A 25243-nucleotide genomic window follows, 5' to 3' on the forward strand; every position below is an offset into this window, starting at 1 on the left:
AAGTGCCATGCTCTTCCAGTTTTATATATATGTATAAAGCATCCACAACAACGGAGCACAGATATTCAAATATGTAATACAAATATTCACTCCCAACCCAATCCTCCCCACACGCTCACATTCTTACAGCTCTAAAAGATTCCTGTGGATTTCTCTAATACATAACCCCTGCCATATGAGCCAGATGTTCTGCTGTTGGATTTCAGATAACAACACATAATAATACTTTAAGAGTTTGTGCTTCAGCACTGTTATATGGGTAAAATGCTTTGAAAGATGAGATCACTCAGTGAGTTTTTAATATCTACCAGTAGTGCAAATCTCTGGAAATCTTAGGATATCCTCACTCATGTCTTTAAAATAAATGCATGCACATATATCATAATTTCATACTTAGAAACTGTGTTATTCTTTGGGTTTATCAAGGAGACTGTCAATGTTTGCACTGAAGAATAAAGTGCATTTTAATATTGTAAAATCTGTGATGCAAAAAGGGAGAATGCACATATACAAAACAGAAAAATGCATTGAGCTCAAGGTAAAGATGAATATCTGACTGATTCTATGAAATGTGTCCATGGGGAGGGGAGAATGTAATACATAACTTTTGCTTTGATTTCATGCCAAGCCCAGCCCTAACTGCAAAGGACTGTTCACTTTCTGAACACACCAGTGACACACACACAGGTCACTCTGATGGATTACTTTACTAAGATAACAGCAATATCAAGCCACATAGCCTGCTTAACATGCTTTTATCTTTATTACCAGGGTGGAGACAAAATCACAGACCCTCCTCCATAAGCTGAAACGTCACAAGTATGTTGAAATATCATTACATAATCATATGCGAGTAGCACTTATATTTTGAGTGAAATAAACTGAAATCCAAAAATGAAATCCTAAAAAAAAAACATTTAACAAAGCATGTGACCGGACAGATAACAACGGAACGGTTGAATAACGTTTTCTCTGGTATTTAATCACCAGGTTTTTCGTAAATGAAAATGTTAGATTTCACTCTAGAAAACGACTAGGAGCTTCTAAATCCCCATAACTAAAATGAATATGATCTCTTAACCATGTAATACTTTAATGGCAGGTCTGCATAATGCTTTAATGGAGAAAGGCCTCATCCATTTCATTAATCTGACCGCCCTCAATAGATACCATTAAGCTAAAATTAATTTCTAAGAATAATGGCATCTCATAGCGTATTAGAACTCAATCAGATCCAGATGTTGACTTTTTCATTTTTGCTGTTTTTTCCCCCCCAACTAAATATTTGACTAATGACACAACTTCATTACACCTACACCTTTTTCTCAGATCAGAAAAAAAAGGAAATCCTCAATCTTCTCCCTAAATGTTTCCGCTTATCAGAAAAACTAGTAATACCCTATTGTAAGGTTGGTGTTTATTTATAGAAGCTGAGAATATTGATTTCAAGATTGAATTTCTAAAAGCAATATACATTCCACAAGAGTTCTTTAATAATGCCTCATCTCATATTTATCCTTCCTAGTCTTTTTTAAAAAATTAGATCAATATAGGTGACCTATACTCAGTGGACCAATTTTATAATCAGATTAAGCATGCTTTTGGACTAGAAAGCAGTTTATTTAGAAACATTATTATGAAAGTAATCTATAGTTCAGTAATATCCTTAATATGCATAACAGAAATTTGGTCCTCACAATTTAATTTTTAAAGTGGTGTCAAGCTCTGTATTTCCAGTTGTCTTTAATGTATGAGTGATATTATGTATTGTACTGATTAAAAGTCAATCCATAGCTCTGCTGTAGCAGCGGTCCTGCTATCCTAAGTGCCTTCTGACAATAACACCGCTCGCTTCAATGCTGAGGGTAACTCAGAGTTCTGGAAGTTAAAGTGATGCTGTTTTTAGCATCTTCAGTTTGTTGCTCTTAAGCGCACAATGACTCTGAGATGCAACCTTTCCTGGCCCGGTAAAGACACAGACAGCACAATGTGGAGGACAAATCTGGAGTTATGCATGAAATATGCATTAAAAACTCTTTATTTAAAATGTATTTGATTTTGGGCAGATGACAGGGTGATTGTGAAACAATTTCAAGTAGGTGACAGATAGAACTTTTAAGGTCATGATGGAAAAAAGCACACTCTTCAAATGTAGCTGTATATCTTGGTAACAGTCACAGGTACAAAAACAACACACACACACACACACACACACACACACACACACACACACACACACACACACACACACACACACACACACACACACACACACACACACACAAACCTCATTCATTCATACATTCATTCATTCTCTTACAGTCTCAATCTCGTGGCTGAATGCCCAACATGATCTCTGCCATGCTGGTCAATTTTGTCTCCTCTAGTGCACTGATAAGACGGCTCAGTTTGGCACTCCTTCCCTCTGATTGGATGAAACGTCCAAGCAGTTGATAGGCCTGTTCATAAAGCCCTTCCCTCTCGTACTCATAGGCCAGATTGTCGATAGCAGGGCCTTTTAAGGCACGGCAGTTCTTTTGTAAAGCCCGTCCCACTCGTTTCCAATCCCGTCCCACATGAGCAGCAAACCGTTGCTGGTCTGCTGAAGTCAAAGGTCTATCATCTGAGAGCATAGGGACAGAGGAGAAACATTTTGAATGAGAAAACTAGTCTGTGATTATAGAAATACAAATGTAAAATGTTTAAACAAAAGCTTTACGCTCAGTAATGCATCATCACACACATTCAAATCCTTAAACTCACCGAAAACTCTCTTCTGAAACAGAAAGCAGTTCCTGGGCAGCTCCTGTGGTGGTTGACTGGGAGGACCATAGCTGTTCTGCAGCTGCTGCTCCAACTGTGTGACCTCATCATCTCGCAAACGCACAGGCTACAAAACAGTCATCGGTCAATTCAACTAAAAGCACAGTATTCAAAAAAGCATTATTTTTCATATCCATAGAAGGTAAGGCTCCCCCAGCAGCTGTTTAATTCAAAGAAAAGAGATTTAACTTAATTCCACTGGGAGCTTCACAATAATGAGATATTCTCTCACTGTTTTCATCAGAGTAGAGACTGGTTCAGATATCACCATACTTCTACTGAAAAGATGTTTGCAGACACAAAGTCCATTAAGATATCAGGAGAGACAAGAACGGCTTTATAGAGCAATACACTTAATATTCAGCAATATTATTGATTTGACTGCACTGACACTATCGGATGAGAACTGAACTGAGCTGGCTGATGACATAATATATCTTTATAATCGAATTGAACTTGTTTCATAATTGATGAACTTTACACAAGTGAACTGAATCAACACTGAACTCATTTCAACTGAACAATGACACTATTGTCTTTCAAGAGCTGCTTTACAACAGAATTGAATTCTGTTTGCATCACTGATTGTTATTTACATGTTTAACACTGTAAAGCTGTTTTGAAACAAACTGTATTAAAGTGTTATATCAATAAAGGTGACATGACTTGACAATACAAGCAGTCAGAGGCCTTCTGCTTACACCCCTTAGATGTTAGACCGGACTAGTTTGGGCATATAAGGCTACTGAGAAGCCCGACAGATCTTCTTCACAATTTCATCTCATTCATTTCAGTAGTGTTTTTTTTAACACCACTGAAAGTCTGACAACAAGCATTTTTGATCTTACATTAGTGAAATGTAAAATAAGGATGGAAAAGTTTTGACAAAACCTTAGTGAATAATTATTTTTGCCAAATGTTTACTTGCAGGTGAGCAGGTGAGAAAGAATTGAGAGCAAAGAACGGTTTCACATCTCCAATTCTGCAAATTAAATACTAAAACCGGCTCGTAGTTCTCTTATGAAAGGGTTGCAGACAGGAAGAAAAAAGGCTAAATGCAAATTATAAAAATGCAACCATATAATTGTAGATTCATGATGCAAAATTAATATGCTCATTGACTTTTAAAAAGCAGGAGAAAATGCTTCCCATGTTTTTTTGTTGATGACAAAGTCAAGCAAGTTCATCCAATTAAACTCTACAGCACAAATTAAGCTTTGCAGATGACAGTTGTGTGACATCCGCTTATCCTCAAAAACACTGCAGTGAAGAGCATTTCACCATCAATTTAGAAAGCAACTGAGTCTATTAGAACATCTGGTAAAACTTTGGTATATTCAACTATATAATAACTACAACTTTTGCCTCAATAAACTTTTAATTTACTGCTTATTAATAGTTAGTAAGGTAGTTGTAGTGTTTAAGTTTAGGTTGGGGTAGGATTTAAGGATGTAGAATATGGTCATGTAGAATAGGGCATTAATATGTGCTTTATAAGTACTAATAAACAGCCAATATGCAAGCTAATAAGCAACTACTTAAAAGTGAGAATTGTTCCCCATATTAAAGTGTTTATGAAAATTTTTCTATTCAATCTATATTTTTGTTGTATTCATGTAAATATATTTCAATGTTTGATTGTATGTCAGTCTGGTTTTGTGTTGGATCTCCACCTTATGTTCAAATTGAAATCAAGGTACTGAAGATACAGCTGAAAATCACTGCACCAAAATGAAGCTTTTTAGTTGTTTTCACCATCTTTGAAACATAATATTACAATACTCTCAACATTTTAAGTTTTCTGACACAACATAGTTGTTTCCACCACATTTACCACACAACCAGAGTAAGCAGGTTTAAGAACAGTACATATACGTTTTAACATTCACATTATTTTGTATAGAAAACGTGACATGGAGGCAGCAGTTTGAAACATGCTTGTATGACCAAATCAACTTATCTTTGATCTAAGTACCTGCAGTTTCTTCTCAGAGCTGAAAATGTCAAGAACATGCTCATTTAACATTTTTTTATTGAAGCTGTGAATTTCCTAGCAATGTCAGAGGCACCTAAAGCCCCTCCTGATTCGGGAAATTCCCAGCACCATTTACCCTATTGACCTTTAGGCCTAAATATGAATCATCCTGAAATTAATTTTTTTTTAAGGATATTCCCACTCAAGACCTTAAAATAAATGCATGAACATACATAATCATTTCACACTTCTTTTAGGCTTACATGAGAGACTGTCAATGTTTTCATTGAAGAATAAATTGCATTTTAATATTGTGAATGTTTGTGACGCAGAATGGAAAAAGCACATGCACGTTTTTACAGACCGGTATAAAGCTCTCATGGCGGTCATATCAGCATTAGCATATACACGTACCTGTGATTGGCGTATGTGCTCCAGACAGATCTCCAGGTCTTGAAGGTTTTGGTCAAGTGTGTGTATTCCTGCTTTGAGCTGTGTTTCCATGACAACCCCATCAAGCAGAGTAAGAAGGCGTGAGGCATGCTGGGACAGAAACTGAGCGAGTGAACCACATGCATAGCTCTCCAGAAACCGCTGACAGGGAGGCACGGACATGAATTTAAGTTCCACCCCAAGGAAGGGATCAGCATCGTGCAGTTTTAGGATTTCGTACCCTTCCAGTCCACCAACAGAATCTGGATCAAAGACAATTGGAATTGTATCATTTGCATCCCAAAAACTTTGTTAAATCTACTGTATATATAAAACACCATACTCTTTTTAATTTCAGTATAATTTCATTAAATTGATGTGTACTTGGTGCCCATCAACTCTTACCTGTAAGGGTGAGTTTAATAACCTTGAACACACTGAATTTCCCTTGTTCGTTTTTGTAAAGCGATAGAAGGTTGTGTTCTGGACTGCTACACCCCAGGAAGAGTACAACACACCCTGAAAATTCACCATCATTGGCATTGCTGTCATTTAACCTCTGTAGATGAAGATGAAATCATTTACGCACATTGTTAATTCACATACAGCAACATTAGGACAGACACAAAAAGTAAACACAATGTACCTTAGTGTCTATACTATCCATCTTCTGATCAAACTCTTGTCTCAAGTCCTGTGAATGTGAACAAACAAACTGGTTTGTCAAACACACACACAAAGAAATTGTAAAAGCAAAGCTGAATTCCTTGAAGATCTAATTAGACTAGCACAAATGTAACCACTTCCTTATAAGGTTGTGAGCTTGAAGGACGATACTGTTATATAAATGGGGTCAAACGTTGGTGATTGTTACAGATATGCGCTGCACGTTTACAGGTAATGTGATGCGTCACATCACAAAACTTTTAACCTTTATTTATTTAATAATTTATTTAAATTTTTGAGAGGTCAATGTATAAAACATCTAAAGCTCGCTCGCACGTCTCGTGGCTTTTTTTTTTAAACATTTTACTGTTCACGTGAACAAAGGTTTAACATAACACAACTCAGCGTACCTCCAATTCACATAATAGCGAATATGAAACCTGCGATTTGTTATAAACAGTACATTTTACTTACACAACGATTTGGTGTACTTTGTCTGAATGATAAGGAAGTGTAAACAGGCCTGCAAACATACACGAAGGAAACTTTCGAGGTGTCGATGCAATATCTTGGCCGCTACTAAGACACACCCACTACAATGTCCAAGGAGCTGATTGGCTAAGTGTCTCGCGCATTCTATGGTGATTGGATAAAATCTCCACATCTGTTTTCAACGCTGTGTTTAACAACGGAACTCGTGACGCAGGAGGAAGTACAGAAGTTTGAGAACGTGTATATATATATATATATATATATATATATATATATATTGAAGTTGACAGACAGACGGCAGAGTCAACACGAACTGTCCTGGGACAAGGTCTTTTTGTTAGCGTATTTTAACCGGCGTCTGACTGGGCTCGATTGGGAATGGAATGGATCTGCCAGAAGAGATCCTTGCACATATTTTTTCTTTCCTGCATTTGCAGGACAAATGCAATGCATTTACTGTTTGTAAGGCTTGGTCTAATATCATGACACATCCAAGCTCATGGAAAGATACTGAAGTCAGGTAAGAATCCACGAGGAAAAGGAAACCCTCCCAGAGAAACATTTTACTAAGATGTTGCTCTTTCGTATCTTGGGAGACGTTATGGAGATCTTAATTATATTGCAAATATCAACTTTGTCTCACATGTTTCTCCTGAGAATTTTCAGGAGAAATAATAGGAATACACGCAGAGTTGACTTTATAACTAGAAAAATAACCCTATTTGATGAGAAATGTTTGAATTTATATTAAAATTTCTTACTTTTGGTTGCAGAGTGATATCATGGCAAATCAGAGCACAGTTTGAGACATGGTTATGGTTTTCTGAAATTGTAGAGGAGACTAATGTGAGAATTCTGGGGTGTGAGAACATTTACCTGTTGAAAGAACCAGCATATGCTGGTAAGGTATGTTTTGAAGCTGGCTTGAGCTGGGGCCTGTACCATGAAGCCGGTTTAGCTGGCTAGCCAGGTAAGTTTCAGATTAGTTTGCGGCAATCCTGGGTTTTAGGTACCATTAAAGTAACTTGACTTTTAGCGGTGTTTATCGCCATGGTAACTTACGCTCCACGTCTAACCTGCTCTGGGGCAGGTTATGTTTTGGGTTAGAGATCTGAAACTGAAATTGGACCAATCAGATGTGAGCAAACTGACACTGACACACCTAACGCAATAAAGTCACTCCCCCAGTTTCTCTTCCTCCAATTAAAGGTCATTATATAGTAAAAACAAATATTTAATGATGAAATTGTCTGGTTTTAATGATAATATAATTTATATATGATTTGTATAATTATCTATATTTTTATTAATCCATTATACACACGCAAGTTTAGTGTAACAGTAGTTATTAAGCACTTAGTTTCAATGAATATATATATATATATATATATATATATATAGATCATATGTAATATAGGCCTAAATAAGGTGTAAATATCCTCTTTAAAAATTACTACGTGTGATCTTGTATGTTTAAGTCTCTATCGCTATATATTATCAACTATATAAACTAACTTCACAACTTTCACTTGCACTGATGATAAAGAAATGATAAAGATCATTTCTTTTATTTGTCCTCTTTCACAGACAAGTATTTTCCATTAGTGTAAATGCATTTGAATTCTTCATTTTAAGCAAAAGAGTTTTGAATCACGCTGACTCTCTCGCGGGAAGTGAATCACAGTTTATCTCTGTTGCAAGGCATGTGATTGGCTGTTTGCCACTGATGTCACGCATTCATGTGCACGCGCTCCACAAACTCAGGATCAAAGCCTGAGTTGACAGAGAAAGTTGATGATCAGCATCATGGTACCAACAAAGCCGGATTGGAGTGGTTTGGTTTTGTCAATTTGAAACTAATCCTCTAACCCTGAGTTTGTTCAACTATCATCATGGTACAGGCCCCGGGTTTATGCTGGTCCTGAGCTGGAGCTAGTTGCTTAGGACCATCTTAAAGGGTTACTCACCCTTGTGCTGTTTTACACCCGTAAGACCTTTGGAACACAAATGAAGATATTTTGGTTGAAATCCGATGGCTCAGTGAGGCCTCCATAGCTAACAATGACATTTCCTCTCTCAAGATCCATTAATGTACTAAAAACATATTTAAATCAGTTCATGTGAGTACAGTGGTTCAATATTAATATTATAAAGCGACGAGAATATTTTTGGTGCGGCAAAATAAATAAATTAATTTACTATTCACTTATTTAGTGATGGCCGATTTTAAAACACTGCTTCAGGAAGATTCGGAGCACAAATTAATCAGTGTGTCGAATCAGCGGTTCAAAGCGCCAAAGTCACGTGATTTCAGCAGTTTGGCGGTTTGACAAGTGATCTGATTCACGATTCGATACACTGATTCATAACGCTCCGAAGCTTCCTGAAGCAGTGTTTTGAAATCGGCCATCACTTTAATTCGTTTTTTTGTTTTTTTTTTGGTGCGCCAAAAATATTCTCGTCGCTTTATAATATTAATATTGAACCACTGTACTCACATGAACTGATTTAAATACGTTTTTACTGCCTTTATGGATCTTGAGAGAGGAAGTGTCATTGCTGGCTATGCAGGCTAAACTGAACCATCAGATTTAAACAAAAATATCTAAATTTGTGTTCCGAAGATTAATGAAGGTCTTACGGGTGTGGAACAGCATGAGCGTGAGTAATAAATGACAGAATTTTCATTTTTGGGTGAACTAACCCTTTAGCTCATGACCAGCATAAACCAGCTCAAACCAGCTTCAAAACATACCTAACCAGCATATGCTGGTTTTTTGAACAGAGATAAAAGCGTATTATGTTATTAGTGAAAACTTTGTGCTATACACTACTATATTGTCATAGATTTGTGTCACATGAGCTACACAAACTCATCATCATAATAATAATAATAATATAAAACAATAAACTACATTAAGAGATGGTGCATGCCTTGCTTTACATATTTTATCTCTGTCTTAGGTGCGAGTCAGGAACCAGTGTCCCTGACGGATATTCTGCTTTTCTGCCACTGGTCAGAAATTTGAAACTAACAATGGGTTTAATTGATCCAGCCAATCGCAAAACAGCACTGTGGGTGCTGAGGCAGGCAGTTGCCAGGGGTGATGGGCGGCTGGAAGGACTTTCCATCTGTTGTGTGGGGAACACGCCCCTCTTTTATGCTGGACAGGACCTACAGCAAGGCTTAGTGGACATACTCACGAATGGGTCGTCCCTAACCATGCTTGACCTAAAGGGAGTACCCTTCACCCTCAGCGACTCCTTCGTCCGGAGCGTTGCCATGCTTTGCCCTGCTCTTCTAAGTCTTTACATCAATAATCATTCTCTGGTGTGTGGCGTCAACGCAGAGACGCTAAGGCAAGTGCTGAAGTGCTGCCGGTCACTCAATGTTCTTGGAGTTTTTCAAGCTAGTCTATCACAAGACGTCTTTAAAGATCTCATGTTGCCAGAACGACCAGCACTAAAGAAACTAGAGCTCCGTTGCGAGCGCTCACTCAAATACACCCTGCCTTTCTGTGACCAGATATGGGTAGAGTTAAAACTGAGACACCCACATCTCTGGGTGGAACTTGAGCTTGACCACACCCTGCCTGAATTGCACTTCTCAGGGGTACTGCAGCCCAGTATCCCTGTTCGATGTCTTCGACTGCTTACTTTCACATTGCTGTTGGATGTGGTTCAGATAGTTGGGCAGAGTTACGCAAACACGCTAGAGGTTCTGGAGCTGCAGACGACAGCGTCTCCTGAACTAAACTCTGCGCTGATAGCTTTAGCAAAGCAGTGTGTCAATCTCCAAGAGTTTCACTGTTATTGTGTGGTCTCACAAGAAGTGATAACAGCGCTCATCACAAACTGTCCAAATCTCAAAAGATACACTCTCAAAACACATAAAGAACCTCACCCCTGGACCTGTACAAAACTTAAGTAATGCTCTCAAGCACTCTTTGCACATAATGCAATTCTTGTGTGCATATGTACTCTACTGGCTAGTGTATGATTTTTATGTTTTTTTTTGGTTTTTTTTTGGTATCTAACATAAGAGTCTGATAGCCCCTCACCTCCATTTTTTTCCCGGTTAAATAAATGCATCATTTTTCAGTGTGAACACACTACACACACTATTTACAGTAAAAATTAATGTAATAGTGTATAAGTAAGCAAATTGGGATGCACAGTCTCTTGTATGGTGGGTTCTGAAAGTCTTGATCACATTTAATTTTTTTTTTTTTAATCTGGAAATAAAGTTTTATGATTTTGAAAGCATTTCAAATAAAGCACTTTTTATGTATAATCAAATAACAAATTTGTGGCACCGATCACGTGAACTTTTACAGGCGCTATTTAAGTTCAAGATGCTTTTTGGATCATTCTCTAATCATGCTGGAGAACATGATCATCAGGTTTTGTTCAAGCAGCCCGAGTCCAGTTATCACAACCAAGACAATCTGAAATCATGTACAATTTTCAATTAAACTGCACTCAAATATAACTAATGAAATTGTATTAAACTGATATTACCGCCAAAAATATAATTCTGTCATCATGTACTCACCCTCATGTCATTCCAAACGACTTTCTGTTGCAAAACACAAGATATTTTGACATTATAGCCCATTGACTTCCATTGTATGGACAGTAAATGAGGTATTTCTCAAAATATCTTCTTTTATCTTCCGCAGAATAAAGAAATGCATTCAGTTTTAGAATGAAAGGACAGAAAAAAATAAGTCATACATGAGGAATGAGGGTGAGTAAATAATGACAGAATTTCACATGTTATAGTTCTATGGCACAACAAAATGGGCACAATCAAATAAACACAAATGTCATTATTCAAATGTTTATTATTAAACATTTACTTAACATTAAAGCAGAGTTGCTCTTTTAACAACTAAATGATTACATTTAATTTTGAGCATCAAGTTTACCGCAGATTTTTTTTGTAGTTGGGATGGAAATACTTGCACGTTCAAAAATGAATGTGCCTCTTGAATCTTAAATGTATTTTTCTGTGTATATTAAACTGAAATTGATCTGAAATGTATGGCCAATGTGCTTCTCTTTCACAATCACACATACAGTCAGTCAATCAAACATCCAATTTTGTCATCAAACATCCAATTTTGTCTCATCATTCATAGTAGTTAAAAGAGAAGTCATAGAATGCTGTGGTATTCTGGGAAGAAAGGTGGCTGGAGCTGTTATTATTGATATGCTTGATGAACTTGAGGGTGTCTTTGTCTCTGTAGACCAGAGCGAGGGAGTTATCTTCAGGATACACTGTGAGGAGCTAAAGAAAACAGTGTAAACAGAATAAATAATGTGCACTAGTCCTGCTGGATCTGTATGTGTTACAATATAATCAATCATTCAAGTGAAAACATGACATCACTTACCTCCTCATCTTCATCATGGGCAATATAGGATGTAAATCCCCCAAACTCCACCTTCCACCCTGAAAAGAAAAGAAAAAAAAAACTGATTTCTGAGTCATATGGTCTTGCACTCATGAAAACATTAATCAACGAATAGTAATGAGTACACTTTGAACGCATATACATGTCAAGATTACGTACCTGCACAGCCCATGTGAAGCTGCAGATCCAATGCATACTCTCTTTTGACAGAGTCATGTAACAACGTGTAATCCCCATGTGCCCAGCGACGCAGTTCTCCTACACATGTAGGCGGTCCTGTATAAAAACATGTAAATTACTGTAGATGTTAAAACTGATCTTTGCAGAAAAAACACACGCGCACGCTGATCACCTTTATCTTTCTTCTCAGCTGACAAATTGCCGGCATCAGCACTGGAACCCCCTGCTTGTGTATTTCCTTCTCCATCTTTGTTCTCTGTCTCACTCTTTCTATCTTCGCTCTCATCCTCATTCATGCACAGATAGTGTAGACTGAGGCCGGTCAGGTTGGATAAGAGCATGAAGAACGGCTCAGAGGAGAGGAGTTCCCAGCACTCTTGAACACAAGATGGGAAGCTCTGCATATCTGCACAACCATAACACCTAAACACAGTGACAGTCATTAGTATATGAGCATATAATATTAATTAATAGTTAAAATATTATCACACAAAAGACGGGTGGGTTGGATCTCACCTCTTATTGGGCGGCCCCCTCCTCTCCCACTGGATTTCAGACGACTGCAGTGCACTGCGCACCTGCCTCAATTTCTCCTCCTGACAGTTAAAAGGCAGAATTCAGGAAAATCAGTATTATAGATGCATGTAAGTGTGTAGTAGTTTATCTGATAAAGGCAGATATTCATTAATATGAACAGACTTTACTATAATATTTAATTTGTTAATGTATTATTCTAAACTAACAATGAACAACAGCATTTATTAATCTAGATAAGCTTATTCAAATATAACTAAATGTTAATTTATACAACTTGTATAATTTATAAACGTTAAAATCACAATGTAACGGAAGTAGTGGCAGATCCTCTGTATTGTTACGTACATCCGAGCGAAATGTTATATAAAAATAAAAAAAAAATAGGGGCGGAGTCTTGGTTCAATCCATCGCCTGTTGATTGGATATTGGCGGATTTAAATGCAAGCTTGCGGTTGGTCATTAGAAAGAGGCGGGATTTATTTTTGACTAAATGATGGAAAAGTCTGCCATACATCACCAGACAAAAGTCTGTTGTGTCCCAGGAAAGTCAAGTTTAGACAATTTAATGAAAGATTATGGATTTTTTTTTAAATATATATATTTTTTTAAATAAAACTGGTTAAAATAAAAAATAAATGAATAACCCACAGTAAGATCAATAACATGCATTTAGAAAATAGGGTGAATTTCCATTTTGTGTTGACTTTAAAAATATATTAGTATATGTAGAAATATTAACTTAGATTTAAAAATGCTAATGATAACAAATAGAAGTTGAATATGCTCCATTAACCAAAAAATTGTGTTTTAGCATATTCATTGTAATTTATATTCATTTCTATTGGTATTGTGCATACGGCACAATATAAGCATATTCTTCCATGCAGTGTCTGCAAATGTGACTCTTACATGTGCAAAATTATAAATAAATAACTTAAACACTTAATTATTTAAAACTTACTTGCCTACATGCCTCTAGTGGGATGTCACTAAATTTCACATCTACAGGAATTTCTCCTTTCCATCAATTATACATGCACCTCCACAACAGCACAGACAAAAAGAGCCTTATAAATAAATAACTATATATATATATATATATATATATATATATATATATATATATATATATATATATATATATATATATATAAATAATATTAGTTTATATATATATATATAGTTTTTTTATATAAACACACACAATGCCTAAGCATGTAACAGTGTATCACCATACACTGATGTACATTTGTATGTATACTAGTGTACATTTAAAATAATTGAACATTTTTGTGTAATTTATAATTATGATGATGACTAACCTGTAAGAAACTAGGCAAGCAAATCTCTGAATTCTCTTCGAATTCCTGCTGTACCCGAGCCTGATAGCGTGGATCCAGGTACATCTCATTCACCCACTCAAATAGCAAACTCTCCTATAACACAAACACACAGTGCTTCAGACAGAGGAAATACAGGTGAGTTTTGGTCACATGGCCATGTCACGCACCACTCTCACGCCAACTTGACTTACATCTCTGGGGATATGAGTGTGACGGGGAACTGGGGGTTCAATGTAGCGTGAGGGTCTTGGTAGGGAGGGGCCATGAAACCATCCACTCAGAGATAAACGGCACTTCTCCTCAGAAAGAACCTCTGCCACCTAAACAGTTCATTTCATTAAAACAGATGTAAATCATTAATGACTGGACAATCAATCAAAATATTAATAAATACTATAATAGTATAAAAAATAATACTAAAATAATATGACTCTGACTACCTGATGGAAGGAGACCGGGGACACTTCAAAAAACACCAGAGAGTTCCAGCGAGGAAGCAGAGACTTGACAACACTCACTGGCTGACAGTGTTCTGTGAAACATACAGAATTATAATTAGTAAACAAACAAACAAACAAATAAACGTACACTGTCCTCATGCATGATTCATCAGTACATATTATACCAAAGAAGAAAATATTTGTTATATCTTTCATAAAAAAATAATACATTTTATTTTTGTTGTAAATCTTAATTCAAAAAAATGAAGTTTCATGTTGACTCGATATTTTAAACTGAACACACATTTTTCAAAATCTTACTCCGTATTTTTGTCTTGTTTTCCATTACAAATATCAGAAAATTCTTAAATCAAGACCCATTTACTTGAGAAGCAAAAGTACAAGATATTAAAGGTGCCATAAAATTGAAAATTGAATCTCACCATAACACTGACTGTTATGTAACAGTCGGGATCATTAATATGTACGCCCTCAATATTTGCATATGCCAGCTCATGTTCAAGGCATTACACAAGGGCAGCCAGTATTAACGTCTGGATCTGTGCACAGCTGAATCATCAGACTAGGTAAGCAAGCAAGAACAACAGCGAAAAATGGCAAATGGAGCAATAATAACTGACATGATCCATGATTACATGATATTTTTAGTGATATTTGTAAATTGTCTTTCTAAATGTTTCATTAGCATGTTGCTAATGTACTGTTAAATGTGGTTAAAGTTACCATCGCTTATTACTGTATTCAAGGAGACAAGAGACCCATCGCTATTTTCATTTTTAAACACTTGCAGTCTGTATAATTCATAAACACAACTTCATTCTTTATAAATAAAGAATATATAACAGTGTAGCGTTAGCCACGGAGCACTATCAAACTCTTTCAGAATCAATTGTAAACATCCAAATAAATACCATACTTACGCGATTAGACATGCTGCATGACGAACACTTTGTAAAGATCAATTTTAAGGGTTATATTAGCTGTGTAAACTTTGTTTATGCAATGTATTATAGAGTCGCAAGCTTGGGAGCGGGGAGCGCGAGCATTTAAAGGGGAAGCAGCCTGAATCGGCACATATTTAATGATGCCCCAAAATAGGCAGTTAAAAAAATGAATTAAAAAAAATCTATGGGGTATTTTGAGCTGAAACTTCACAGACACATTCAGGGGACACCTTAGACTTATATTACATCTTGTGAAAAAGCATTCTAGGGCACCTTTAAGTCTTGTTTTGTGAACAGATCAAAATTGAGTTCATGCTTTAAATAAGAAAAAAATCTATCAGCTAGTGGGGTCAGATTTTTTTTCTTGTTGTTTTAAGCATAAGCTAACCTAATTTTGATGGATTTTTCAGTAAACAAGACAAGTCATTTTGCTTCTCAGGGAAATGTGTCTTGATTTAAGAATCTTTAAATATTTCTACTGGAAAACAAGACAAAAACTGAGTAAGATTTTTTTTTTTTTTTGGCAGTTAGGGAGCTAAAATGACATTATTTATGCTTTTTTAATCACACACCATCAGTGCTGAACAGGTCCAGTGTCCCTCCATCTTTCACCTCCCAGGGAGGTACCAGATAAAGGATAAATGCAACTCTTCGTCCCTCCAGCTCATCATCATGGCACAGCAAAACATCTGCAAAAGAGCAGGAATAGAGAGATGTCATGAAACCCGCTGAGAGTACCAGCTGCACATCATCTGATTGTTTGAGAAGTTGTAAGATAGTTTACCCGTATGATCGTACTTGGCACAGGATATATCAACAGTGGCCTCCAGATCCACCTGCAGCACCTCCGACAACCACACACGAAACTCCCCAAAAATCACAGACCTGACATTCCAACAAACAACACATGAGCAAAATAATTACAGAAACTCTTACGCAGAAACTAACTTGAATTCTGACGCACCTTATTTGTGAGATATGATGTTCTTTTCTCTCTTTCAGATCATCTGACTGCAGAAAAAACAGACTTCAGTACTGACCATCAACTTCTTTACAAAATATACATATGATTCAGACTGATACCTGTTGAAACTTGTACAAGTCATTTGACTTGCTGTTGAAATTCAGCAGCAGTAGCTCTGCCTGCAGACTCTCAACAAAGCTCTCACTCTGCAGAAAATGAGTGATCTGACAGTGAGGGAAGGGTTCACAATCCAGGTGGATATTACCTGGAGAGAGACCAGAGAAATGAGGGATTCACAGACATGACAAATGGACAAACTAGTTTTCTTCACTTCTGAAAAGCAGATAGATTCTGCTCTCAGTAACTGTGTAAATGCCTGTTGAAGTAATGTAAGCTCAATGTGTCACGTGGGTGGGCATACATACCATTAGAGTAGCTCTCTTTCCTCTGCCATGCGTCTGTCATGCCTTTCTGGACAGCGTGATCTTTCATATCCGAGTTAATTACGGCGAGTTCACCTCCTTTCCCTTTCTTATTCCTTTTACCCGTTTCGGAATCATTCTGTCGTTTTTTAGGTGGCATGACAGGACCATGAGTGAAATAAAACCAGAGGGACTTTTGTTTTCTTTTCCTTTGCTCTCCTTCGTGCGGATTCAGTCAGAGCCGCTTTTGGATCGTTACTGCCCCTCCAGGTCAGCTGTGGAACTGTGCGCAACAGTTCCTCTGAAAACCCTATATAATTATATTCTCATCCCATGTCCAAAAAACGAACTATATATGCATTTACAAGATCATGAGCTACTTTTTAAGACAATTTTTTTATTACTGATGACTAAAAAAAAAAAAAAATCAATGTTCATTCATATGTTTATAATCACAGAAACGAAAAATAAAAAAAGTAAATCATAAGGGCATGTCTGACAACTTGTGCTTGAATATTCAGCCAGTAAGTTTTCAGTCACACCGAGTATCACCAATGTAGGTTGTGTATATTCATTGATCCTTTTTTATGTAATGACATTTGCAAACACAAACATGACCAACAGATTACCTTCACATTTTAGTATTAGTTTTGTGCCTAGTGTTTTGGCAACACGCCCACCTTCATTCATTTCTTTGTGACAAAGTTTCTGCTTGGTAAAAGGCATTAAGACCATGGCTTAAAAGAGATAAAAATGGTTATGCAAGTCAAATTGAGATTAAATTATACAAATTGTGACACAGATCTTAGTATTTGAATATTAACATTTATTACAATTGACACACCACTGAACTCACACTTAGACAGCAGCATACATTAACAAAGTGTTTTATTTGGATTAAATCCGAGATTTAAATACAAAAAAAAACTGCTTTGTACAACAACAAAAAAAACTAGCAACATGTCATTTGAGGTAACAGGTAATAGCTTATGAACCAGCTTCATCGTTGACATCTGCACAGACAGAGGTCCCCAGATAACGCACCGCCCACTGTATGAGATGCCCTGGGATTCTAGACACACACACACACACACACACACACACACACACACACACACACACACACACACACACACACACACACACACACACACACACACACACACACACACACACACACACACACACACAAAGAGGCAGGTAAATATAAAGGGTAACAATGCTCAAAGATGATAGCTTGATTCCTAGGTGGTTTGGTTTTAACTCTGCATATAATGTTACACACTTATAGCTGCTGTCTGGCTAATGCTGTTTTTTTCAATGCTGATCTGGCATTCAGATTTCGCACCAAGAAAGCGTATAACAGGTGCACTAGCAGTCAAAACTATGTTTCACCAATCTTGATCTAAAGGCATATACTTTTAAATCAAATACTTAATAGTTAATTAAAATATAATAATAATAATAATAATAACAACTTGTGCCTAATAATGAATTTTCTTCACACATACACACACACACCGTACCACTGAAGAGTTTGTGGTCGGTAAGATTTTTAAATGTCTCTTATGCTCGCCAAAAAAAAGGTAACTATTTTCTATTAATTTAATCCTGTTATGGCAAAGCTGAATTTTCAGCTGAACTCCAGTCTTCAGTGTAACATGATCCTTCAGAAATCATTTTAATATGCCGATTTGGTGCTTAAGAAATTTTTTTTTTTTTCTTATTACTAATATATATATATATATATATATATATATATATATATATATATATATATATATATATATATATATATATATATATATATATATTATATGTGCCAGTACCGCATTGAGTTCTCTTTCATGCTTGAACACACAAAATTGTGTCAGAATTACCGGTTTGTTGAGGATCCTTTTTGTGCACTTTAGTAAGTCTGAACAAGTAAAAGTAGTAGTAAAAAAAAGCCTGCAGTATCCAGCAGTAAAAAAAAAAAAAAAAGTACAAAAAATGCTAGTAGCCAGTATTTAATTTTTTTTTTAAAAAACCTTAGCGTTGAGCCCCGATATATTAAAGGCATGGCTAAATGTTATATTTATTACAGTGGGTCAATGTGAAGATTGTTTTAAGTTCACTTAAATTAGTGTTGTTATATTTTTTAAAAACTATTAAAGGAACACTCCACTTTTTTTGAAAATAGGCTAATTTTCCAACTCCCCTAGAGTTAAACAGTTGAGTTTTACCATTTTCGAATCAATTCAGCCGATCTCCGGTTCTGGCGGTACCACTTTTAGCATAGCTTAGCATAGTTCATTGAATCTGATTAGACCGTTAGCATCGCGCTTAAAAATTACCAAAGAGTTTTGATATTTTTCCTATTTAAAACTTGACTCTTCTGTAGTTACATCGTTACTCTGAATGAGAGTATAGTTCCTAGCCATATCAGCCTAGAAAACCACAACTTTTTATTTTCCGTCGGTCTTAGTACACGATTTAACTACAGAAGAGTCAAGTTTTAAATAGGAAAAATATCAAAACTCTTTGGTCATTTTTAAGCGCGATGCTAACGGTCTAATCAGATTCAATGAACTATGCTAAGCTATGCTAAAAGTGGTACCGCCAGAACCGGAGATCAGCTGAATGGATTCGAAAACGGTAAAACTCAAATGTATAACTCTAGGGGAGCTGGAAAATTAGCCTATTTTCAAAAAAAGTGGAGTGTTCCTTTAAATGTAAAAATTAATAGCTTTTAATTATACTGTAATGTTGAATGGCTATAATTAATGTCTAAAATTGAGGAAAAAATCCATGTAATAGAGACATCAATATCAGTACTGGTATCAGTGATACTGGCCTTCATTTATGGTGCTTTTGGAGATTCAACGACAAAGTATTACAATATTAAAACATGAAAAACTTTAATGCAAGGTGCGATTATTCATGATTATTTACAGAAAAGATTTTTTTTAATCGAATGACAGCACTAATACATTATATATATATATATATATATATATATATATATATATATATATATATATATATATATATATATATATATATATATATACACGCACACATTTTTGACTGGTACTGTGTAGTATTACACTTCTAGACAAAGTTTTTAGATCATTGTTTATCACATAAAAACCATATTATAATCATTATGTCTCAGTAGGGAACACGTCACACTCACTGGAAATGGGCGAGGGCTGCGGCAACCTGAGGCCGTGGATGATACAAATAGGAAAAAGGCGTTCCATCTGAGTGCACCTGCAACAGGGAAATTGGGATGATGTAGCAACATATTCTGATGCAATACACAGTAGATTAGGATTGAATATGTTTTGAGATTGATTTGTCCCACAAAAAAGCATTATTCATATAAAATTATGCAAGAATATAGCAAAATATCATTAATACCATTTACACTCACTTTCCTGTCTTTGGTAGGTGGAAACGCTGAGGGGTTTTGCCTGGCGGCTGGAGATGCTAGGGGCCTCTGTTCAGAGGGTGGGGCTGTATTATGGACGAGCCACGAGGGAGGACTCACCGCACGTTCTCTGTCATGCTCCTGAATGGGGTCGCCGTTAGACTTACCACTCGAGAGGGACGGACTAAACTGGGTCGGCTTCGGTCTCTGACTGAGTGTAATGCCGTCCACTGACATCCCTTCTGTGTTCTGCTTCGAGAATTGGTTTTGGGTGCTTGTTGCTATAGGCAACGCGGGGACTTCCTTTAAAAGCGACTGACTTTCTGGCTCTGGGTCTGTATCAGCACAAAAATGAGTTAAGATAAAAATAATTGTCCATTCGGTTTGTCACAGAATGGTATTATTCATAAATACATTAACAAAAATTCTTACACATTGACACAAACACAGAATTGAATAAAATTAACTATATAATTCCTTGACGAGCATCCTACAATAATATTACAGCTTAATTAGACCAACCGATTCAAACAGTGCCATAATGCCAACCATTTAGTCAAAATTAAATCAAAATTGACTTTTTTTATGTGCCCATGTAATCTTTAAACAAAAATAACTTCCCCTCCCTCTTGCACGGTCTTCCCTTCTCTGATGATGAGGGCAGGGTAACCTGTCACTCACATGACATCACAGCAATAGCAAACCACAATGATCCAATTAAATCCTGATGGACAAAATCAAGTCCCGCCCAACATTTTTCTTGCTTGAGAAGCCGTTTCACTCGGATATACGTCACAATAGGGAAGAAAAGACGATTGCAAATTCCGTTTCATGCTGACTTTAATTTAATAAAAAAAATATATAGTGTATATAGTTAAAATAATCACTGCCATTGGAACAATGATTTTTAGTATATATATCTTCTAGCCATAGCAATTTTAAGTCTACGCTCAGATGAGCTTGATTTTAGATACCGCAAGCACCGTTTTTTTACATAAAATAAAAAAAATAAGTCTTGGAGTGTATGTTGTTTACGCTTATCTGCCTGGTTAGTTATTACACAATTAAAATGATGTCCTGTTATTCTGTGTATGTTAAACATTTGCATAAAGAGGAAATTACCATTTGAGTCTGAAGTGGAACATCTACCTAACAGAGCTGGCTCTTGTGTGAACATATCCCATGGGCTCTCTCCATCCCCAGGCAGCTCCCCTGTTCCACAGGAAACCTCTGGGAGACGGATGGATGAGTTTAATAACATCATCTACCTGAAACAGCACTGACTTTCTTTTGTAAAATCTCACCTGGTCTTGTGTGTACCAGAGTAGACGGTCCTTCATCTGGACATGAGTCCCTTATATTGTCCTGAGTGGCCACTACTTGGTTTGCAATCGATGTGGTTGGATGCGATTCTTCAAGGGGCGGGGCCAAGCCATTTGGCGTCTCACTCTCACTTTCTGCACCTGCACACATTCACGTACACGAAGAAAAACACATACACATAGTGCGCCACATGCACTGTAAAATCTGGTCGAATGCCCAAAGGGTTGTCTTGAAAAAAGCAATTAATTAGACAGCAGACAGTACTGGGATCAGCTGTCATCAGCTCCCTCTGTTCCTCCGGGATGAGAAGAAAAGGCACGGGGACAATGAACTGCTCCTGTCCCTGGAAAAAACACACACACCCATATGCAATGATAATTTGTCTGGTTAACAGCTGGTGCCTATAAGTTGCCAAGGAAGCAGCCTCACCCTCCAGTGAAGCCTCTCTCGATGCCAGTGAGTTGGCGTCGCCACACTTGGACAATATTTTGCAGACATGGTTATTTTCTCCGTTGCGTCATTCAGAATATTTATTATAATGTCATTGTGCCACACTTCCAATAGAGATGAGAGTGAGACCCCTGGGAAATTAGGTACATAATGCACATCTTTTCGCTTTATAAAGGCAAATTACAGGCATTTACAGTTCAATGAAAAAGGTGTGCGTATATGCAATCTATTCAAAGAAAGACAAAGAGAAAGAGTGTGTGTGACACTTACCAGAAGCTGAACTTACTGAACCCTCCCTGTGGGATCTGACAGAGAGCAATACAATTAACACTAACTTAAAAACACACTGCAGTCCTCTGTAATATGTACGTGTTCACACATGCTATAAATAAGGTCAACACACCTCCACGTCTTTACGATCTGGTCTCTGACTGATTTGAGAGTTGTACTGAAAGATAATGAAAGATGATTAGAGATTAACAAAGGTTAATTGATTTAGTGCAGTTAGGACACATCATTGCACATGCTTAGAGAGATCAATGACTTGCCAGCTAGGGGGTTGTTGGCGCTTTGAGGCAATGCATATGGTGTTCATTTGATTGACTTTCAAGTAAAACTGGCAAGATGCCTGAAAAAAAAAACAAAAAAAAGATGAAACAGAAACATGCATCTAATACATAGAGATTTCTGATGACTTTGTCTGGAATTAACAAGCCAACAATATCAAATAAACCTTTCATTTGGTAATATTAGTTTTTTTTAGGTTTTAATCAGGGCCGTCCTTAGGGCGGTGCAACTGTTGCGACTGCACCAGACCCTGCAGCGAACGGCCCAAGGGGACCATCCTCCCACACCCACCGGAAGGCGATCGCGAATGGACCAATTGAGGGGGACCCTACTTCCTCTAACTTGCTCTGGGCCCCGTGCTTAGGATGGCCCTAACTTTAAAGGGTTAGTTCACCCAAAAATGGAAATTCTATCATTAATTACTCACCCTCATGTCGTTTCACACCCGTAAGACCTTTGTTCATCTTTGGAACACAAATTAAGATATTTTTGATAAAATCCGATGACTCAGTGAGGCCTGCATTGACAGCAAGATAATTAACACTTTCAATGCCCAGAAAGCTACTAAAAACATATTTAAAACAGTTCATGTGACTACAGTGGTTCAATCTTAATATTATGAAGTGACGAGAACACTTTTTGTGCACCAAAAAACAAAATAACGACTTTATTCAACAATATCTAGTGACGGACGATTTCAAAGCACTGCTAAATGAAGCTTTACGAATCTTTTGTTTCGAATCAGTGGTTCGGAGCGTGAATGAAACTGCCAAAGTCATGTGCCCCAGTGGTGAACCATTGAAATTTCGAAACACATCATGTAACGAAGCATAGTTTACTAAAATCATGTGATTTTGGCAGTTTGATAGGCACTCCAAACCACTGATCCGAAACAAAAGATTTGTAAAGCTTCGAAGTTTAGTGAAGCAGTGTTTTGAAATCGCCCATCACTAGATATTGTTGAATAAAGTTTTTTTTTTTTTTTTTTTGGTGCACAAAAAAATATTCTCATCACTTCATAACATTAGGGTTGAACCACGGTAGTCACATGAACTATTTTAAATATGTCTTTAGTAGCTTTCTGGGCATTGAAAGTGTTAATTATCTTGCTGTCAATGCAGGCCTCACTGAGTCATCGGATTTTATCAAAAATATCTTAATTTGTGTTCCAAAGATGAACGAAAGTCTTACGGGTGTGGAACGACATGAGGGTGAGTAATTAATGACAGAATTTCCATTTTTGGGTGAACTAACCCTTTAATGCATGGGTCGAGAATCAGTGTTTTTCAACACTTTTGACTCAAAGACAGGTAATTTAAAGGATAAGGTTTTTATTAATTATATGTTTTACTCAAATTTCTTTGGTTCAATGGGGGGCAGGGGGTTCAGACACAAAAAGAAATGTGGGCAAGAGGGAGTGGACCATGAGCTGGGACTCGAACTTAGGTCGCCGAAAGCGCAACACATGAACACATGATACCCACAACTGTGCTAGGTGTGACACCCATGGTGTTTTAATATTGCAATAATTTACATGACTTTTCTAGACCCAACCAGTCTATAAATCAAACTTATAAAATGAGTAAAGAATGAATCATTTTAAGTAGTGGGCCCCGGTCGAGAACCACTGCCCTGAGGGGCCCAAAGCAGTATGGTAGAGAGCCAGTTATTAACTGCTTAATCTCATTCTTTAAACTGAAAATATGTTAAATTCCAATTCACTAAATACCACAATGAAGCTGAAACTCAGCTAAACGCTTCAGAATTCCTCCCACATTTATAGGACTCTGAAAATCAATAAAGATTATTAACATCTTTGCAACAATCAATATTACAAGAAGAATTTAAATGCGTAGCACTAAATTAGTGTTATTATATGCCATATTTTTTGCAATACATCAGTATGTCACTACTGTTTCTCTATCCAAGAACTGCAATGGCCAGACAATAAGTCCCTGATATATTGGCATTCAAAAGAAAAATGTTTAGAGTTTGGAACCAAAAGATGGACACATAACATACCAGATCAGGGTTCATGTCAAAGTTCAGCTCAAAGCTGCGCACATACACAATAGCATTGTGCAGGCCTGTAAAGGTCTCCATCTCCTCCAAGCTGAAGACAGAGAGTACAAAATTCTATAATTTTTTTGTTGTTGGATTTCATTACTATCACACTGAAACTTAAAGTAGTGCCTGTTGATCTCTAATATTCACCCATGCAAGTACAAAATTCAAGGCAACAGTTAATATGCTGCAATGCATAAGAGCAGAGCCCTAAACTTGTGCTTGTAACAGCTAGAGTGTGCTTATTTCAGCTTGATTTTCACTGGGCCCGATTATCCAGATGAGTTAGATAAAAACAGGGGCCCAGGTGTGTAGTGAGTGGTGTCATAACAGAGGATTAATAGGTCCCTCACTCCTGCAGACGCTCCCATGCGGCTTCGCTCAGCACCGCGGGAATGACAGCGCTCCCATCGGACAAGAACAGCATACAGGCATCTGTGTGCTCCGTCCGCTGCGAGTCTGATATGTCACACACCTAACCAACACACACCCGCACTTTAGTATTGACACAACATTCTAGACATATGATCACCCATTAAAAACTACTTACGCCGACAACGTTTGCTTTTACAGTCGTTTCACACTGGCTTTGGCCGTAGTTTTGGATGAGTTTCTCGATCCACGGCTCCAGCTCCGCCATTCGGCGACGTTTTATCTTTGGTGGATTCATTGGTAAACTAGTGTATCTGTCCACTAGTGTAAATGTAGTAAACGAGTTCAAACGGTTGAACTATTCGCGCCCCCTTATTGAACATTGATGCTTTA

General features: G+C 37.0%; 4 protein-coding genes across 6 annotated transcripts; 1 reads left to right on the forward strand and 3 right to left on the reverse strand.

Annotated features, from left to right (window-relative positions):
- Nucleotides 1-2177: 2177 nt before the first annotated feature.
- Nucleotides 2178-7283, reverse strand: tradd (tnfrsf1a-associated via death domain). Of its 2 annotated transcripts, none has more exons than XM_067399575.1 (6): nt 7150-7283; nt 5877-5924; nt 5636-5789; nt 5213-5493; nt 2764-2890; nt 2178-2623 (listed from the first exon to the last, which is right to left on the reverse strand). In XM_067399575.1, the coding sequence occupies exons 1-6, from the start codon at nt 7258-7260 to the stop codon at nt 2325-2327; spliced, it is 1020 nt and encodes a 339-aa protein (XP_067255676.1). In that variant the 5' UTR covers nt 7261-7283; the 3' UTR covers nt 2178-2324. The 2 variants fall into 2 exon arrangements, with proteins under 2 accessions (XP_067255676.1, XP_067255677.1); XM_067399576.1 differs by lacking the exon at nt 7150-7283 and adding an exon at nt 6371-6470.
- On the forward strand, nt 5982-10319 carry fbxl8 (F-box and leucine-rich repeat protein 8). 2 transcript variants are annotated; one of them, XM_067399573.1, is made up of 2 exons: nt 5982-6127; nt 9353-10319. In XM_067399573.1, the coding sequence occupies exons 1-2, from the start codon at nt 6078-6080 to the stop codon at nt 10317-10319; spliced, it is 1017 nt and encodes a 338-aa protein (XP_067255674.1). In that variant the 5' UTR covers nt 5982-6077. The 2 variants fall into 2 exon arrangements, with proteins under 2 accessions (XP_067255674.1, XP_067255673.1); XM_067399572.1 differs by lacking the exon at nt 5982-6127 and adding an exon at nt 6610-6908.
- An 18-nt stretch (nt 10320-10337) lies between these two features.
- ogfod1 (2-oxoglutarate and iron-dependent oxygenase domain containing 1) lies at nt 10338-16875 on the reverse strand. The gene is made up of 13 exons (XM_067399571.1): nt 16663-16875; nt 16357-16502; nt 16238-16284; nt 16058-16158; nt 15846-15962; nt 14309-14400; nt 14060-14188; nt 13848-13961; nt 12505-12584; nt 12161-12411; nt 11968-12084; nt 11788-11846; nt 10338-11681 (listed from the first exon to the last, which is right to left on the reverse strand). Exons 1-13 carry the CDS (start codon nt 16817-16819, stop codon nt 11523-11525), a joined length of 1569 nt encoding a protein of 522 aa, XP_067255672.1. The 5' UTR covers nt 16820-16875; the 3' UTR covers nt 10338-11522.
- A 708-nt stretch (nt 16876-17583) lies between these two features.
- Nucleotides 17584-25242, reverse strand: acd (ACD shelterin complex subunit and telomerase recruitment factor). Its single transcript, XM_067400835.1, has 13 exons — nt 25029-25242; nt 24832-24953; nt 24437-24527; nt 22396-22475; nt 22251-22295; nt 22118-22152; nt 21827-21978; nt 21662-21740; nt 21379-21537; nt 21197-21304; nt 20078-20409; nt 19838-19914; nt 17584-17731 (listed from the first exon to the last, which is right to left on the reverse strand). Exons 1-13 carry the CDS (start codon nt 25146-25148, stop codon nt 17647-17649), a joined length of 1485 nt encoding a protein of 494 aa, XP_067256936.1. The 5' UTR covers nt 25149-25242; the 3' UTR covers nt 17584-17646.
- Nucleotide 25243: the final 1 nt, after the last annotated feature.

Source organism: Chanodichthys erythropterus, chromosome 11, assembly GCF_024489055.1.
Source record: "Chanodichthys erythropterus isolate Z2021 chromosome 11, ASM2448905v1, whole genome shotgun sequence".
In the NCBI taxonomy this organism is placed as follows: domain Eukaryota; kingdom Metazoa; phylum Chordata; class Actinopteri; order Cypriniformes; family Xenocyprididae; genus Chanodichthys; species Chanodichthys erythropterus.

Bases quoted from the DNA above. Each gene is read 5' to 3' on its own strand.
- ogfod1 (XM_067399571.1), bottom strand. From the start codon at position 16,819: ATGCCACCTAAAAAACGACAGAATGATTCCGAAACGGGTAAAAGGAAT. The intron at 13,962-14,059 runs GTAAGTCAAGTT...TTTGTGTTATAG, and splicing joins ACACTCATATCCCCAGAGAT to GAGAGTTTGCTATTTGAGTG. The intron at 11,682-11,787 runs GTAAGTGATGTC...TGTTTTCTTTAG, and splicing joins CCCATGATGAAGATGAGGAG to CTCCTCACAGTGTATCCTGA.
- tradd (XM_067399575.1), bottom strand. From the start codon at position 7,260: ATGTTCTCACACCCCAGAATTCTCACATTAGTCTCCTCTACAATTTCA. The intron at 5,790-5,876 runs GTACATTGTGTT...CTTCATCTACAG, and splicing joins TGGATAGTATAGACACTAAG to AGGTTAAATGACAGCAATGC. The intron at 2,891-5,212 runs GTACGTGTATAT...ACTGTTTTGTAG, and splicing joins AGCACATACGCCAATCACAG to CCTGTGCGTTTGCGAGATGA.
- fbxl8 (XM_067399572.1), top strand. From the start codon at position 6,772: ATGGATCTGCCAGAAGAGATCCTTGCACATATTTTTTCTTTCCTGCAT. The intron at 6,909-9,352 runs GTAAGAATCCAC...TCTCTGTCTTAG, and splicing joins TGGAAAGATACTGAAGTCAG to GTGCGAGTCAGGAACCAGTG.
- acd (XM_067400835.1), bottom strand. From the start codon at position 25,148: ATGAATCCACCAAAGATAAAACGTCGCCGAATGGCGGAGCTGGAGCCG. The intron at 22,476-24,436 runs GTATGTTATGTG...TTTTTTTTTCAG, and splicing joins TTGACATGAACCCTGATCTG to GCATCTTGCCAGTTTTACTT. The intron at 17,732-19,837 runs GTGAGTGTGACG...GTGTGTGTCTAG, and splicing joins GCAGCCCTCGCCCATTTCCA to AATCCCAGGGCATCTCATAC.